At 43.1% G+C, this 17,695-nt stretch overlaps 1 protein-coding gene across 2 annotated transcripts in view; it reads left to right on the forward strand.

Moving 5' to 3' along the window:
- PLA2R1 (phospholipase A2 receptor 1) overlaps nt 1–17,695 on the forward strand; it is a 1,951,179-nt gene that overhangs the window by 370,638 nt on the left and 1,562,846 nt on the right. For both annotated transcript variants that reach the window (XM_069616352.1, XM_069616351.1), the window contains one exon: nt 7,726–7,914. In XM_069616352.1, the coding sequence (XP_069472453.1) occupies nt 7,726–7,914 (189 nt within the window). The remainder of the gene's footprint in view (nt 1–7,725; nt 7,915–17,695) is intronic.

The raw sequence follows: 17,695 nt of genomic DNA on the forward strand, positions 1-17,695 counted from the left end.
TGACAGAAGACCATGCAGCAAATGGAGGTCACCTTGCTCTACTGAGTGACATCGCCGGCTCCAGAAGCAAAGTGAAAATGCCAGCACCACTCCAGTGAACCATTTCTACTTCAAACCAAAACTGCATTCCTGTAACTGCGGCACAGCCACCAGATCCTTCACAAGAGAGAATAACTTGAATGTGAGGAGTAGAAAAGGGGCATGGCTAAGTGAGGATTTTAAAGTTTCCCGCTGGTGTGGCACAACCCGGGGGAAATAGAAAGACCATATGGCTGCCAAGAAACAGGTGAGCAGATGAACCAATGAGAAGGGGAGGGAAAGACCACCACAAAAGGTGAGGGGTATAAAAACCTTGTGAGAGACAGAAGGAGCGAGCAGTATTTGAGTGTGGTCAGAGGTAGTTGTGTTGTGCTGAGAGACCAGGCGGAAAAAGGATGGTGGGGCGGAGCCTTGAGAGGACTGGGTTGGAGATTGTTGTAGGTAAGGTGTTGGTTGTGAGAGAGAGTTTTAACTAACTTTAAGAGTGAGTAAATTGTTGCTGGAACGTGTGAGTGGTGCTAGAGAGAGAGTAGAAGAACAACTGAGTTAAGGCAAGAGGGGTGCCTGAGTGAGTGTAAGAGGTGAATGAAAGTTGGAGAAGAAGAGGGGAGGAGGGTGGAATGTAAAAAGGAGAGAGGGAAGCGGAAAGGATAGTGGAGTGTAGAGAGAGGAGAGAAGAGGGGAGTGAAATGTAGAGAGGGGAGAGGAAAGGAGAGTGTAGAGTAGAGCATAGAGAGAGGAGAGGAGAATGGAGAGTACCAAGAAGATTGGAGGTGATAGAGTAGAGTGGAGAAGAGTGGAAAAGCTTGGAGATTGCGTGACTATCGGAGGGACAGAAGAAGGAAAGAGAGGGAGAGATTGAGTGTGGGAGGGGCGAGAGAGGGAGTGGAGCAAGGAATAATTAGGAGAGACCGAGTGAGGACAAGGAACATCAGGGAAAGTATTTTGTAGTTGTATTTCTTTTAATTTATAAAGCTTGTTTGCCAAAGCGCTCAACAGTTTAATATGCAACGGTACAGTCAATTGAAGCAATACAATCTAGGTAGTGAACAGACGTAGTGAAGAGATGGAGCTCAGCTATTAGAAAGAGCAGATAATAGGAGATCTGAGTTTGGATTGAAAAATGCATAGTGAGGAAGAGGAATGGATAGAGAGATTTAGAGAGTTACAGTGCTTGTAGGCGAGTAGGGCAAAGGAACAGAAACGAGAAGAGGCAGAAGGGGGTTTGGGAACAGAAAGCAGGAACTGGTTCTGGGAGCACAATGTACAACTGGGTGAATAAAGCGACATGAGCGAAGAAAGGCATAGAAGGGTGAGTCAATGGATACATTGAAAACAATAAAAAGGAAGTGAAAGAGAAGATGCAATTCTAAGGGAAGGAGAGACATGGAGAGCAGAGAAGAGGAAATCAAAGAACAAATTAAGGACAGAACCGAAGGGGGGGCAGGGAAGAAGCAGGAAGGCCAAGTATAAGGGCAGAGCAATAATGAATATGAGAGCAAATCAAGGAAGTGATAAGACGTTTGGTGGCATGAAAGGAAAGGTGAGGGCGTGCACAAGGGTTGTTAAATAGGGTGTAGCGGGAGGAACGAGCCATTTTGGAAATATGAAGGGAGAAAGAGAGAGGGGGGTTGAAGGTGGCACCCAGTTTATGAGCCGATGAGGAAAAGGGGAGGTGGGAGGGAGGAAAAGAAAGCAAGAGAGGCCAAAGGAGTATCTATGGAGGTAGCAGGGAAGAAGAGGACCTCAGACTTAGATGAATAAAGGTGGAGAAAATGTAAAGCCATCCAAGATTGGACAGCAGAGAGATACCATCAGGCAGTGGAGTGTAGAGAATCTGAAAAGGATGATAAGGAGAAGAAGATTTGGGTGGTGTCCCCATAGATATGGAATAACACATTTTAAGAAGGAATGAGAGTATTTAGGGAAAGTGCTCAGAGAGAATAAAAGAGGCCCATGACACTCTTGTGGGACACATGATGTAGGGGTAGAGCGTCCAAGGTCTTACCAGCCCAAGTGACAGAGTAGGAACGGTTAGATAGATACACATGAAACAATTTGAGGACCGAACCAGAGAGACCCAGAGAAGTGAGAGTAGAGAGAAGAACCTTGGAGTTGACAGTGTTGAGATTGATTAGGATAAGAATAGAGGAGAGCTTAGTTTGGCAGCAGAAAGGGAGTTTGAGACATGCAAAAGAGCAGTCTCGAGTGAGATAGACGAACACCAGATTGAAGGTGGGAAGAAGTGAATGAAGATTGAGATGGGAAAACACCTTAGAGTAAGCCGTGCACTCAAGGAGCTTGGAGAAGAAAGGAAGAAGAGAGATGGGGCAGAGGTTAGCAGGGACGGAAGGATCAATGGAGGAGTTTCCAGGATGGGAAGAATGAGAGCATGTTTAAATGCACAGGGAAAGAAAGAGTTGGAGAGGGAGGAGTTAAAAAGGGTAGTCAAATAGGGAATGAGGTTAGGGTAAACCTGAGGAATAAAGGGAGAGGGAAGAGGATCCAGTGGGGGAAGCGGTGGGATGGGCGCAAGCACGAAGGGCAGAGGTGTCAAGATCCCAGAGATTAATCATGAAGAGAGAAGGAATAGGGTTGTAGAATCGCTAGAGAGGGGCAGTGGGCAGGAGCAGGTGGGAAGGAAGAGCGGAGAGAGCCAACTTTAGAGGTAAAGTAGTTTGCAAAGTCAGACAAAGAGGGGGGACAGAAGAGAGGTATCAGGAGAGCGAGGGGAGAGAATTGTGTGCAGAAGATGAAAGAGGTAACGAGGGTGTTGGGTGAGAGAAAGCGTGGGTTCAGAAAAATAGCATTGTTTTAGCTATAAGCAGAGCTAGAGCATAGGATGAATGTTACCTGGTGAAGCTGTCGCTTCTTCAGAAAAATGATACACAATAGCTCAACACACCTAATTCCAGCCAAGGCGACTGATCTATAGCATGTATTGTAACCTTCAGCTTTTCTTAGGGCTTCTTTCGAAATGGAGTCCTGCATTAAACCTGGCATGGGTGGTGGTGATACCTCGGATCAGAAACTGTTTCAGGCACTCGGAGCTCTGCTGCAAGCTCCCTTCTTAATTTGATGGGGGCCAGGAATGATCACTGTATAGCCTTGCAACAAGATGATGTGCAGGAAATTAGTGAAAAAAGGAGAGCAGGATCTTGCAGAAGTGTGAAATATTCTGGTGCTCTTCCAAGCTGTGACTAGCAGCCATTCCTTCTCAACGAGGGATCAGTGAATCCACAGTGATGGCTTTGTGGATGTGCTGAGCGCCTAATCCTTTCCCAACTGAAGTGATGCTATCAAGTCAGACAAACAATCATGGAGACAGTCAGAGAAAGGTAAAGTGAACAGTGGTGTACCAGAGCTGCATATGATCACCCACTGGGGCCCGGGTGGCAGTGGCACAAAGTAAAGTGAACGATTGGCAACACATGTGAACTGTTGCAGTCTGGGAATGCTGGATACTGGGAGGTCATTGGTTCTCCAGGAACTTGTCATTAGAACACACGCAATTTGGGACAATTGTGGTGAACATCACTCGGATTTGCTGCCTACCTGGTTCTTGAGTGAACACTTGGTAAAGGGGGATATTGGAGAGAAGGGGCCAGACCTGACACATGCAGAAAATGGATGTGTTGGTCTGGGAATTTTGCTCTTATGGATGATATTGGAGCATAAAAGGAGGGCCTGTAAATGGGGGTGAAGAGTTCTTCAAATCCATCTTCGGTAACTGTCTTCCATTTCTGGTTGATGTTCACGCCTTAAAACCAACTTGCTTACTGGTTAACTCGTGTTTTTCAATTTTTTTTGCTTGATTTGTGACATTCTATTTGTGTACAGAGCTTTGGCATATAGCGCTATAGTAATACAAATAAAAACATTTAGATGATCAGTATCTCACATGGATGCAAGCAACAAGGTCCCTGACTGACCTTGATGGGACTGTAGTGATTCTACAGAGGGGGAGAGTATATATTGCTTGCTGCACTACAGCAGATACAGTGGACTGTCACCAGCATATAGCCAAGGTAACATTGATGTGATTAGCCTGGAGTTGCTTATAGCAAGGGAACAGGGAAGGCGCTGAAGCTGCGGGGGGTCAAGCTAAAAGTACCTGTAGCGGACACAAGAATGAAGGCAATGGGGGAACCTGAGGAGACCTTCAAAGGCTTTCATAACTGCACAGCTTAGTGCATAAATCACCTGGATTCCAAAGTAGGAAAAATGAAAAGTACAGCAGTGAATTTGCAGATATTGTTTTCCTAGAGGATGAGAGAATTGAAGCCTGAGATAAGTGGTGAAAGATTTTCTGTCAATAGACCACCTGTTGCATCTTGCCCATAGTTGCAAAAGGGCATGCAGCAAACCGGCTGCTGATGAAAAGGGCTTATGGTGTCAACTTGGAGGATGGTACAGATGAATGAGGGGGCTTGTGTTCAAGGACCTCAGCATACCGATTTAACATGGGAGGCAAGAACCACGCAGTCCAAAAGAAACTACTGGAGATGAGTGTTAAGGCATTAATGTTCTATAAAGCTAGATTGTGAGTTGGAAATGGAGACACAACCTATACATTCGTATGGGATAAAGCAACAAAGGGCTTACTGGAGCAGATACAGAGGGACGACAGGCAGGGTGATCAAGAAGTGGGATTATTCGCTTTGTAGGGTTATAGCTGCATGTTGGTGAACAGATAGGGGATATTAATAATGTTATGCTCCCAGACTATTCTGGGGAGCGAGATATGCTGTTATAGGACATCCTTGATTTTAACCTGTACCAGTGATGCCGCCTACTCTCTTCCCTTATGCCTATCCCTTCATTCCTGCTTGGTTGGGAGATGGCAAGAAGTGTATGATTGTGGGTGACAAAGTAGATGGAATATGTATGGTTCTGTGTCTACAGATTTGTTTTCTGTAAAGAGCCTGACATTTCAAGAAAAGGTTTGTTCTCTGTTGATAAAGTCTCTATCCTGCAACGTGTAGGGAAGCTGAATCTCCTACTGAATTATGTAGTTGCAGCGTGTTATTTAGAGTGTATCAATGACTTCGTGCATCCTTAGTTTTAGCGCGCTAAAGGACCACAGCTTCATTGCTATACTTCATCAACGGAGAACAAACCTTTTCTTGAAATGTCAGACTCTTTACAGAGAACACATCTGTCGACACAGACCCATCTATATTCCAGAGCCTGCTTCATCTATTCTACGTTATTGAAGATGTTACTTCTGAATGATTTCCTGAGACAGGTAGAGCTGGAAGATCAACTGTCTTTGGCCTACAATGATTGGAATGTGTGACTGGACACAATTGTAATATAATACACATGAATTGATATTTGTCATAGAAAGACTAATTTGAATATATTTTTGATAATTTGTATATTTAAATGTAATCTACTTTCAACAGTTTACTTGTCATAAAAGTTTGGACTGTTTTTTGTCGGTACTGTATGGTGTGCAGGGTCCCGTTGTATCTACCTAAAGATCCACATGTATGCATATTATTTGCACCCTATGTACCAGGGGTGCCCTTGCCGTCCCTGGACCCAAAATATAAATGAATTACCTTAAACACATTCTCTAAAATCACACTACCTCAGGAGTGCATGCAGTGAGATTCCCTTTTCTTCTATGCATATGTATATATATTCCTCTGCTTAGAGGAACCAGTACTAAAAGCTGCTCTTCCCGTGCCTGGTAGAGGCTGTCATGCCACCATTCTGATTGATTGATGCACAACATGTGAACGTGCTGCACTTGACCCATCTGACTTTAATTCTTTGTGCTTGGTTCCCGAGATCCTTAAGTTTGAGCAACATCATTTCCCAAAGGAATGTTTGTTATGTTTTTGATAAGATGTTCCCAATCAGGTTACTGAAATCGCGTACTGTTTTTTGAGTATGCTTCTGAAGCAATGTGGGTGCCTTGATACACGCCGTTTTAAAAGATCTTTATTTCATTGTGTGCTTTGCTAAGAAAGGTATAGACAACAGGCTCAGTTGTTAAGTTCTCGGTACAGGATTAATTGCAAGGCACATGTGTGACACTCTTAAGGAATGAGGGCTCCATCCAGCCAGATTTAGAATGAGGAGAACACTGTTTATTTGTTCTGCAGATAGAGCTCAAACAGTACTCCTCGGGGTGCTCCTAATCTGCCAATTAAAAAAGCTTTCAACATATGTATCCTTTAGTGAACAATGTTGCGCTCATTATGCTGATATACTTTCTTATTGCTTGTTTTTGTCTTTGAAAAGTTGCATGACTTAGTAAAGCATTTTGTGCCTCATTTCATATGCATTGCAATGTTTCTATTGGCCTGATTTCCCTGACTTAATCAGGCTGATATTAGATGTTTTGAAGATTGTCGTCTTGGGTGATTTGATGTGCGTTGCAAAATATATATTTTTCCTGATGAGCTAAACATAAGCAGTTGAGGTTATTTGTACTGGAGTTTGTACATTTCTCGAGGAGAAGTCTTTCAGTTTTAGTAAAAGCACTTGACTGCATACACTTTCTTGTAAGCACTCCTAAATGTGTTGGAACTTATTGAAGTTGGCAGAGCAGAAGCACCGGTATTGCTACTATTGTTGCATTAGCTAAGAAGGGGCTGCAAAGAAACCCAAAACGCCATGTCGCCTTTAAAAAGGGATGATTCAAGTTCACAAATGAGTTCCTTATTCCACTATGCTCTATGGCTATCAAATATGGCGTGCTTTCTTTCGAGCTTCTCATCTATATTGGACATGTGCAAATCATCAACTATCTGACATTGAAGACCATATATAGTGGAATATTCTTGTCAGCTTCTGAGAATGCTTACAAAGGGACATATTAATGGTGATAGAATAGTGGCACTCTGGATTTTGTAATGAATTTTGTAGCCCTGTGATAGGGCCAACTAATCAAAATGAGAGCATCGGGAAATCTACAGCTCAACACATGCTCTTCCTTGCATGGCTTTGCAGGAACTCAAGCCATTATAAGTCACATTTCATTTGTCTTTCTCTCTCTCTGCACTCTCTCCCCTTCCACTCTTTCTTTCGCTCTCTCTCATTGTTTTGTTTTTCCTTAAGTAGATCTCAAATAGTATAATAAAATTGAAGAGGATTATTGTTTGTGGATTGTGAAAATAGTTTGATTAATACATGAGAAGATGTTCAATATCTTAAATGGCACAGTGTTTCTCCTGAACAGTCATTGCATGTCAAAATACGGGTTAACCTTCTCACTGCAAACATTCTCCTCACAGTGGTCCTTGCTAATCAATCAGCAGACTTATTTTCAAAGAACTGAGGGTCAGTCATACAGGTAGTGCCAGGTACACCTATAAGGCCATGGATTATGGTAATGCCGGTGTTAGCCAATGGTTCTGGAACACACTGCATCCTAGATGTGAAAACGTTGTCTGGTTCCCATATGGTGCTGAGCAGAATTAAAAAATATAGAAAATGTGCCAAGACATGAATGTCGAATTCATACGTATCATATTTGGGATCTATAGCTAAATATGTTCTCTATTTTTGCTATAGTTATTTTTTGTTTTGTTACTGATACATACCTTCAATTGAATGCATCTCTAATGTTCTTCATTGTTTAAAAGTACAAATTTAATATTTTTGATCACACTTGCATTTTGCATTAATGAACATTACAATATGCTTTTCTTGTCATTGATTTATCAATAGATCTGTGGAAGTATTATCCCACCCAATGTGGTGTTGGCTGGTTTCCCTATAACCGGAATTGCTACAAACTTCAGATGGAAAAACTGAGCTGGAAGTATGCTTCATCTTCTTGCAATGCGAATGGAAGTCAGCTCATGAGTATTGGCTCATTAGCAGAGGTTGAGTTGCTGGTTAGTCTTCTTGAAGACAGTAAGTAACAATGACTCTGTAACAATCAACACCACATGTAACCATATTCACAGATGGATGTTGTTGAATGGACTAGCGCTTAACAACAAAAAATCTGAGATCATGATTATGGGCACAACACATAGGCTATGTAATTGAGATCCAGGATTCCAATCTTTTAAAGTGGCTGAATGCGTACTCAAAACTCTACCTAAAGTTAAGACTCTTGGTGTCATCCTAGATTAAGAGCTGAGCATGAAAGCTCATGTCAGCCATATAGTTTCATGCTCCTCACACTATCTGAAGCTCCTAACTCTAATTCGTCCTTTTCTTAATCCAAGCAGTTGTGCCACAGTGGCTCCAGCCATCATCGGGTCCCATTTAGATTACTGCTCAAGCCTATTGCAAGGCCTGGGTCAGGCAGAACTGAATCGCCTTCAGGTGGTCCAGAATAATGCAGTCCGCTTGGTCTGTGGACTGCACACATTTGACCACATTTCAGTGGCAAGGAAATCTCTTCACTGGCTGCCCGTTGAGAAACGAATCATGTTCGTACTCTCTGTATAGCCCACACCTGTCTCTTTAGGATAAACCCGGCTTATCGTTCCTCTTTGCTAGACTGGCTCCCAGTTAGACGTGCCTTAAGGTCCAACAATACTGGTCTTCCGATGGTTCCTAAGGCTACACTTTCATTTGTATTGGAAGGATGTTTCCCAGTGACAGCTCCTCCCCTTTGGAACGCACAACCACCGGATCTGAGGTCTTGTTCCTCACTGGTGTCATTTAAACGCAAACTCGAAACCCTTTTATTTGAATGAACTAGTTCCTCCTTCATCCTCTATGATGTAGACTATTACCTGGTGTATGTCCTGCCACGCTTCCATGCCCAAGGACTTTGTCCCAGTGTGTTATAAATAAATTAAATAAATAAAAATAAAGTAGTGTATTTTTTTTTCGACCGCTTTACAACATGTAATTTTTTTATCTTTTGCGCATGGAGCGTTTTTGTGATGACACGTGACATTTTAGACTGACATTCTTGTGGGTATTATATCAACATACTTCTGCTGATGAAATCTGCCTATATGTGATCTGCTTCCAGTACAGACGTAAGTGATAGGTGATGACAGTACCTCTGGCATAGGCACAATCATAAAAATAGCCGAAGGAAAGGAAAGGCAACAAACAAATTGCCATTGATGATTTGAGTGACACACATGGTAAGCAGATGTCCTCCAAGAAATAAATAGTAAAGGTTATCCTGAAAAGAAGGCAAATGGAAGCAGAAGGCGCCGAAAAAAAAACCAGCAATGAAAACCCAATTTTTTCTCACTCAACACTTCATGGTAGCATTTCTAAAAAGAGGTTTTGTAAGCATTCAAAAGAAGACTTGCTAAACACATCCCTGCGGGGGAAAGTTTGTGCCAGATGTTTTTTGAACGTCATTACCTTGTCAAAACAACCAGGGAAACAATATTTTGTTTAAATCTAGTGTGAAATCCTGGCATCAATATATGTTTATTACATGATGGTTTTGCAGAAAATGTGAAGGATTTCCATATAAATAAGGTAATCATTTGTTGTGTTTCTCATACAAATAAACATACTTCCCACATCTGTATACAAAAAAGGCCTGGCAATACTAATTGTGCAATGTTTTTTCAGAAGGGTTTTGATCTGAATAGATGTTAATGTAAGAAGTGCAAATTGTTGCAGAATCGATGGGCCTGGTGCACTGTTCATTGGTGACACATATCAACATGTGCCATAGGGAAATACTGATCTGCTGCTCTAATACTCTACACCAATCCCCACCCTGACATCTTCCACTACCTCTTTCCCGTTCTCCTTCCACCCATCCTAACTCCTTCCTGTTGCCTCTCTCACTACAGTCCTATTCCACTCATCTTACACCTCACCATTCAAATATAATGTTGTAAATTGCTGCATGTACTGCTTTCTGTTACTTGATTCACAAGTTGTTATAATGCTTATTGTATTCTTTTGGTCCTCTTGTTAAGCGCTTTGGCGTAAAGCGCTATATACAAATGTAATTAATAAATAAATACTCCACAAGCTAAGTTACTGACCTAATTCCTTGTTGCTGGATGCCAGTGAGAGCTTATGGTTCGATGAGGGGTGGGATGTAAAGCCCTTGTCCGCAGTGTGTATAATAAGGAAGGACTCACCTTTCTTGCCATACAAATACTTTTCTGCCAGTGAGCCACTTTTAATTGTCAGAAAGGCACGCTGCTTCCACCAGGCCCAGGTTCTTGCAAAAGAAAACTGCCCCCCTTTGCAAGTAATGTTGTCATGTTACGTTATGAGTATTTGTACAGCGTCTGTTCGCCCGGAGGTCTCTTGGCGCTAAACCAGAGCAAGAGTGCTAGGGTGTTGAGGGTCTAAATTAAAACAGAGAAGTTTTCAATAGGCGCTGTGAGAAACCAGAGGGTGTCTCACCTGCTAGTTTCTGGCGATCTCTCTCTCTCAGGTGGCCAGGGCATGGCCATCGCCTTTGGATTCAGACCCTGGGGATGGACCAGTGAGGGAGGATCACCTGGCTGAGGGGTCTTTGGGGAGTGAGGGTTAGATAACCAATGGCGGGACATAGTATTCACCCTTATTTTGTTTATCAAACCCATGTTATGTTTTAGGATGCTGCGAGATCCCAACTCCCTCCACCCCCCTTTTTGCACAAACACTGGGCTGAGGAAGAAGATAACTGAGAATAACCAGACTGACTTGCATACATCGTACTGGCATGTCCCGGAAATCGGGTCAGACAAAGTTAGGCACTTAATCCTAAGTGCATACACCTAATACCAATTAGCTCTCCTCACACGAATAAAAGCCAGAAACCAAAGACACACTCTGAGCAAGGCAGAACACGAGAACAAGCAGAACTTCCGGGATGAAAGCACACCTACTGGAGCAGAGCAACAGACCAAGGGCTGAGAGCAGCGGGCCGATAAACAAGAAAGAAACACACATAGCCTGTGAGTTGGCACGCGACCTGAGAGACCGGTGTGTGTTAAAGTGATTGAAATAGCAACATCATATAACAAGTGAAGGCTGCACACATGTGGATGAGATGTGAAGAAAGGCAGACCTGTGAATGAACTTTTATGTAACAAACAGCTGGGACATCAGCAATACTAAGTAACGGAATGGTCCGGTGAAAGGAAGAAACCCACTCGAAAGTCACAGTGAAAGGTACTTTGTTTAAAGCGAGAAAGAAAATGAACAGTTAAAGTAAAAGGAAGAAGATTAATTCCGAGAGAAGGGAAGAGTGAAAGTAACACAGTGAACTTTGAGTCAAAGTGGTCTGACAAATAAGCCACGCACATTGAAAAAGTCTTCGACATCTGAAAGAGGTCTGAGCCCGACAGAGGGACACCTGAAGTGAAATAAGTTTTGGGGAAGGCAGCTCTCCTTGCAACTTGCAGTGAACTTTATCATAGGAGATCTGAGCCCAATTGAGGGAGATCCAAAAGAACTGTGTATTGAAATGTCTGAGCCCGGCAGAGGGGGAACTTGTGGGAACATTTTGAATACGACATTATTTTAGAAGAAAGAGAAAGAGTCTCGAGTGTGGAAGGCCAGGTGGGCCTTGATCCACAGCTTTTTGAACTATATATATATTGTGTTGAAAACCAAGCCAGAGTGTGTCATCCTGCCTACAAGAATCGCCTTACTCCATGAGGTCACGTGGGGAGGAGAGCTGGTTCAACCACATTATTATTTCAACACTGATTTTTCCTTTTGTAGACATTTTTCCTTTTCATGCTGTTTGTACAAGAGATAGGGCAGGCCTTAGGTTTTGTTAGCATAGGCCATTTTGATTTGACAAACTCCACTAGGACTGCATTTTTTATTATTTGATGATCAGGACTACTCCCGTCTTAGTTGTAGGGCAGAATATGAGTTTTTCCAATCCCAACCATTTAAATACAGGTTTTACAAATTGTACCCATTGTGTCAGTCTCTGCTTGTGATACCATGCCTCCCCTACAGCACCGGAATTGATCATGGTTTTCTGTGCACCTCAGCAAGGGTGGAAGATTATTCCACAGCATAGGACTGGCGATTGAAAAAGCACGTTCCCCGACCCGGGACAGTCGAAACCGAGGGACTTCTATTAGTCGAGCATCCATGGAATGGAGAGGACACCTTAGAACAAAGGAAGCAAATTGATATTATGGCCCTTGTCCATAAAAGGCCTGGTGAACAATACATAGGGACATGAACACTACCCTCTTTGCAACTGGGAGCCAGTGGAGAGACCGTAATACAGGGGTAATGTGAACACCATAGGGAGACCCAGTGGCCTCTCAGGCTGCTACATTTTGAAGCACTTGCAACTGGTGTATAAGAAAGACTGGGCCAGAAAGAAAGGGTTACAATAGTCAATACGACTCTGCACCTAGGAGGCCACCGCCCGCGACCGTAGGTGAAATGGAAGGTAGCCAAGGACTTTATGAAGAATCCTCAGATGGTAATGTTCAGTCTTGCAAATATGACTGATCTACAGCTTCATGGAAAGGGGCACAGAAATCTTAACACCCAGATTTCTAACCATTGCAACTGGCACCAGGGGAGTCCCTAATGCAGAAGGCCAAAAAGAGGAGATCCATAGGGAAGAAGCAGATGGAGCAAAAGCATGACAAACTGTCTTGTATCCATTGAGCATTGGCCAATTGTCCCCAGTCCAACAACCCATGGCCCCCAGGCACTCCCGGAAGCATGCCGACACCTCAGACCCCAACAAGTCCAGTCGAACAATAATCTGAGTGTCGGTGGCATACGAGTAGCAACTGATGCCGTGGGAGTGGATGAGGCGGACCAATGGCTATATATAAACATTGGATAGAATAGGAGACAGGGCAGAACCCTGGGCGACCCTGCAAGAGATAGAAAGAGACACAGACCAGAAGGGAGGAAGAGAGAGATTGAGACCTGTCCGTGATGAAAGAGGCACACCAAGCTAGGACTGAACCAGAAATCCCTGCCAGGCGGTGCAATAGGAGGTAGTGGTCGACCGTGTCAAAAGCCGCTGACGGATCCAACAAAGCCAGCGCTCCCACCCCTCCCTGATCTACCACTCGGGATAAACCATCCATAGCTGACACCAACACACTCTCTGTGCCTCTATCTGGCCGAAAACCTGACTGATAAGGATCAAAGTAGTCTGTAGTTTTCAGAAAGGAGCTGAAAAAAGGAGAGATCAGAGACTCAAGGAGTTTCATGAGAAACGGAAGGAGTGAAATCAGGTGGAAATTGGTCAGCATAGTCGGGTCAAGGGTAGGCTTCCTCAAAAGCGGGATGACAAGTGCCTTTTTCAGATCAGTTGGAATACTGCCACAGGAGGCATTCACAGCTTGAGCCACCCACATACCAATATATGGCATAATGTCCTTCAATACCCAAAGAGGGATGAATCATGGGGGGGGGACGTTGATTTAAGGTCATTTGTGGCAGATAGTATTGCCTCCGGAGTAAACACTGAAAAGGATGACCAGGAATGAGGAGAGTTAAACTCCCGCATAACTAACATGGCACAATCACTACTAGAACATGAGGACTGAATAGTATTTCGCATGTCTTCAATCTTGGTGATAAAGAAATCTGATAGAGAATTACAGAACATTTGGGAAGGGGCTGCGCCCACAGTATTTGTAATCTTTGAAAAAAAGGACCTAACAACAGAAACATTTTACTTGGACTGATTTAAAGCAGTTTCAACTTTGTAGGTGTAAAAGGTAAATGTGGCTGAATAGATAGCCTGATGATATTGTTTAGTGAGCATCGACTTGTTGCCCTGTTCATAGGTAGTGCGTCATTTGCGATCTGCTTATCTTTTTGAGTCAAAGGTCCCTGAGGTCATCCGTGAACAATGCCTCAGATGGTTGCATATGAGATCTACTTGACTTCAAAGGAGCAAAAGTGTCTGCTACAGATCTAAATGCCTGAGACAGCAAGGTTACATCTATTTGAGAGGCGTCAGAATATTTATCATGCACAAAGGAGGCGATAGAGTCAGAGTTGACTTTGCGCCAATTGCGTTTAAGGACCATACAAGCTTGAGACACCACCCGTTCTTCTTGAGACAGTATATGAAATGGCACCACAAAGTGGTCGGACCATGCAATTTGAAAGGTGGCTGCAATTGAAATAAGTGAGTGCATTGAAAAGATATGGTCCAAAGTATTACATATCTGGTGGGTGGGTTGAACAACATGCTGATTCAGCCCCGAATCCATAAAGCACTAAAAAAGTTGAGTGTTTACGGGAGAGATCGGGGTGGTAAACTTGCTATTGAAATCACCCAAAATAGTCAGTACAGAGTAATTATTGTACAGATTACCTGCCAAATCAGTAAACTGCTAAAAAAAAATGTTGGGTCATTGCCGGGGGGGGGGAGGGTGGACGATAGACTGTAAGTATGTGTACAGTGCGTATGGCTGTCACTTTGTATCGAACAAAAAAGGCCTCCATTTTAATATTATGAGATAGTGGGATCGTCAAAAATAAGAAATTAGATTTAAAAATAACTGCAACCCCTCCACCTGGATGTACCGAGCTACGATCAAGATGTAAAATGTCTATCTAAGGGGTAGGGCTGTTACAGGCCCAGGAGGCCCTCTCTCTAGTGGGGGTTTTGACAGCAAATCATAATGAGAATGATAGGTATATTGCACTATGCACATCCTAAGTTAAATGGTGTAAAATAATTTAATAGACCTTATAAAGTATAAATGTATAACTGATGCAGATGCGGGGAGAAAGAACCATTCTGGCACATGGGCAGTAAATATACATGTAGTTTTGTGAATTCCCAAAATGGGGAACTCCTGTCCCCTGCACATTATTTTAGGCTAGACGCCAAAAAACGTCATATATATATATTCTTATATACATTCATCAATTAATCTATGAATTTAAAGAGAACTATAGAAATAGTAGTTCTTATAGAAAAAACTGCTTTTTAAGTATTTTAATTCAACACGCTTAATGATACATTCAACAATATTGATTTGTGCAAAGAAGTTATTTTTAATTTTCAGTTTTCAATATAACGCTGAATAAAAGGGGGTGGGTGTTGTCCCAATGTGTTTCGAGAGAAACTCTCTTCTTCAGGGAAAGTGTTCATAAAATGTGTCTAGAAATAATCCAGAAAAAAGATTCTGTAAATACTTTTCCATCTCTCTAATTTTCTCACAAATACCTTTTGGTTTCTGGATTCTTCCGAAATTCCCAATTATGTAGATTTTCTACTCATTCTTTTGTCCGGTTGTCCTTTCTGATGTAAATATAATAACCAAAATCAGAAGAGTAATGAACACTCAAAAGGACAGAAGATATATGTGAACAGTAAAAGGTTCTTATATGAATCTATCTGACCTGCCTCTTCTGCATGATGGGGCTCTTGTATTTGCTATAATGTCAACAGGCATCTCCTGTGAAAACAGATGATCTGTGCTATTTTTGATATCTAATATCCAACTTTGTGACCAATCATAATTTAGAATAATTTAGACTCACCTTCTGTTGGCTGTCTCCATGACCATCTGTGTGTCTTCAGAGCTGGTAGAAGCATGGAAACCGCTCTCCTGAACATCCGTGAGGATCTGCTTTCCAACCTTAACTCTAGCATTCCCTCTGTCCTCATCCTACTCAATCTCTCCTCTGCCTTCGACATAGTCAAACATACCATCATGCTCAACCGTCTCCGTGATAACCTGGGTATCACCAATCAGGCTCTGGCCTGGATGACCTCTTTCCTCTCTGATCGACCCTCCCAGGTCCAACGTGGGTCTTCCTATCATCTATCTTCCTCTCCACCTGTGGTGTTCCCCAGGGGTCTAACCTCTCGCCCTGGCTTTTCAACCGCCCGCTGCATTGCCATTCTCTGCTCTAACTTCCAGTGCTACGCGGATGACACTCAACTCATGTTCAGGCTGCCCTCGGCCTCCTCTTCTACCTCTCTCATCTCCAATTGCCTGCTATTCAATATTGGTCTGCTGGTAACTATCTTTGTCTGAATGCCAGCAAGACGGAGATCCTCCTCATAGGCACACCATCACCTTCCTTTCCCCTCACTCTCTGGCCAGCCTCCCTTGGCCCTCCTCCTAACCTCACCTGCAAGGCCAAGAACCTCGGGGTCACCTTTGATTCCACACTTTCCTTCTCCGCCAACATCGCTTATGTCTCAAAAAAGTCAAACTTCCTAATGCACATCCTCAGAGTTACTCTGCCCTTCCTCTCCTTCCCCCAGAAGCTCACTGTCTCCCAAGCTCTGGTTCTTTCTAGGTTGGACTATTGCAACAGCCTCTTTCTTAATCTACCTGCCTCTACTCTCCGCCCTTTGCAACTTATCCAGAACAGGACTGCAAGACATGTCCTTGGCCTAAAGCCCTGGAATCACATCTCTCCAGCTCTGAAGTCTCTCCATTGGCTCCCAGTGGATGCAAGGATTAAATTCAAAACCCTATGCATTGTCCACAAGGCTTTCTGGGGCCTGGGTCCAACATACCTTCAGCTATCCCTCCGCAAATACATCCCCTCTTGAGCTCTCCGCTCCTCTAATGCTAACTCCTTCAGGGTCAGTCGTTTTTCAAAGAAACAAGCTGGGGGTAGAACTCTGTCTTTGTCTGGGGCCTCCCTCTGGAACAGCTTCCCTGCCACTCTAAAACTTGAAGAGAACCATCTCAAGTTCTGGAAGCACCTCAAGACCTTCCTCTTTGCTTCTGCCTTCGCCCCCCTCTTCCCTGCTGATTCTGGTCTCCCTCAGCACTGTGCACCTGGCCACCCTCCAAGCCCAGGTACCTGCTCACCATGCCACCCTCACACACTGCCTCTGGGCCACCTCTTACACTGGGGTCTCCATCTGTACCCATACAGTCCACCCCCCCTTTTATTCCTGCACTTATCAGACCTACCCAGTCTGCTACCTTGAACCCAGCACTTGCCACTTGCTGGCTGCACTACCATTGTGTGTTGCCTTTATTATTTATTAATTTATTATTATTTATCTGTTTCTCCTTGCTACGCACACTCCTTTTCTCCCCCTTCCATGCACTTTTCCCTTCCCACTCTCCCATTCACTTGCGCTTTCTCAGTGTCACTGGGCCTAGTAAAATCGTTGTTTTGTTCTCCCCTGTTCCCCTTCGTTTGATTTGTTGCGCTCTGAAATACTTGTGTATGAGCGCGATAGAAATAAAATATCAATTCAATTGACTATGAGTTGGCTCTGTGTTACAACTGGTAATCGACTAGGTAGCTCCTTAGTAGTTCCTTGAATAATATGGCTCTTCTGTTCCAGACGTAAATAGACTTGAGTCTTTTAGACACCTCGTCATATTTTGATCTTGAATATCCGAAATAAAGTAAACTCCAAATACATAAAGGCATGTAATATGTTAAAAGTCTGTTCACTCACCTCATTAGCAGGTCAATCTGGTGATTGGGGGTTGATGTTTTCGTCATTATTTTGAGGAGGATTTCCAAATGTATCTACGGATGGATGCACTAAGTTTTAACAAAAGGTACCATTTAGTATGGTGCTCAGATCACACCCATCCCCTTCAAACATACTTCCTTAAAATTGAAGGGATCCAAAGTATGGTTGCCGCCGTATTTCTAAGGAGTGACTTGCGCTCCTACAAAATGGGCGCTATTTGTATTAGCGTTTCTATATTTTTCTTTAAATAAATATATTCATTGATAAACGTATATAAGAATATGTATATTTATATATATATATGTATATATATATATATATATATATATATATATATATATA

The sequence above is a fragment of the Ambystoma mexicanum genome, chromosome 9, assembly GCF_040938575.1.
Source record: "Ambystoma mexicanum isolate Mex_15411 chromosome 9, UKY_AmexF1_1, whole genome shotgun sequence".
Classification (NCBI taxonomy): Eukaryota; Metazoa; Chordata; class Amphibia; order Caudata; family Ambystomatidae; genus Ambystoma; species Ambystoma mexicanum.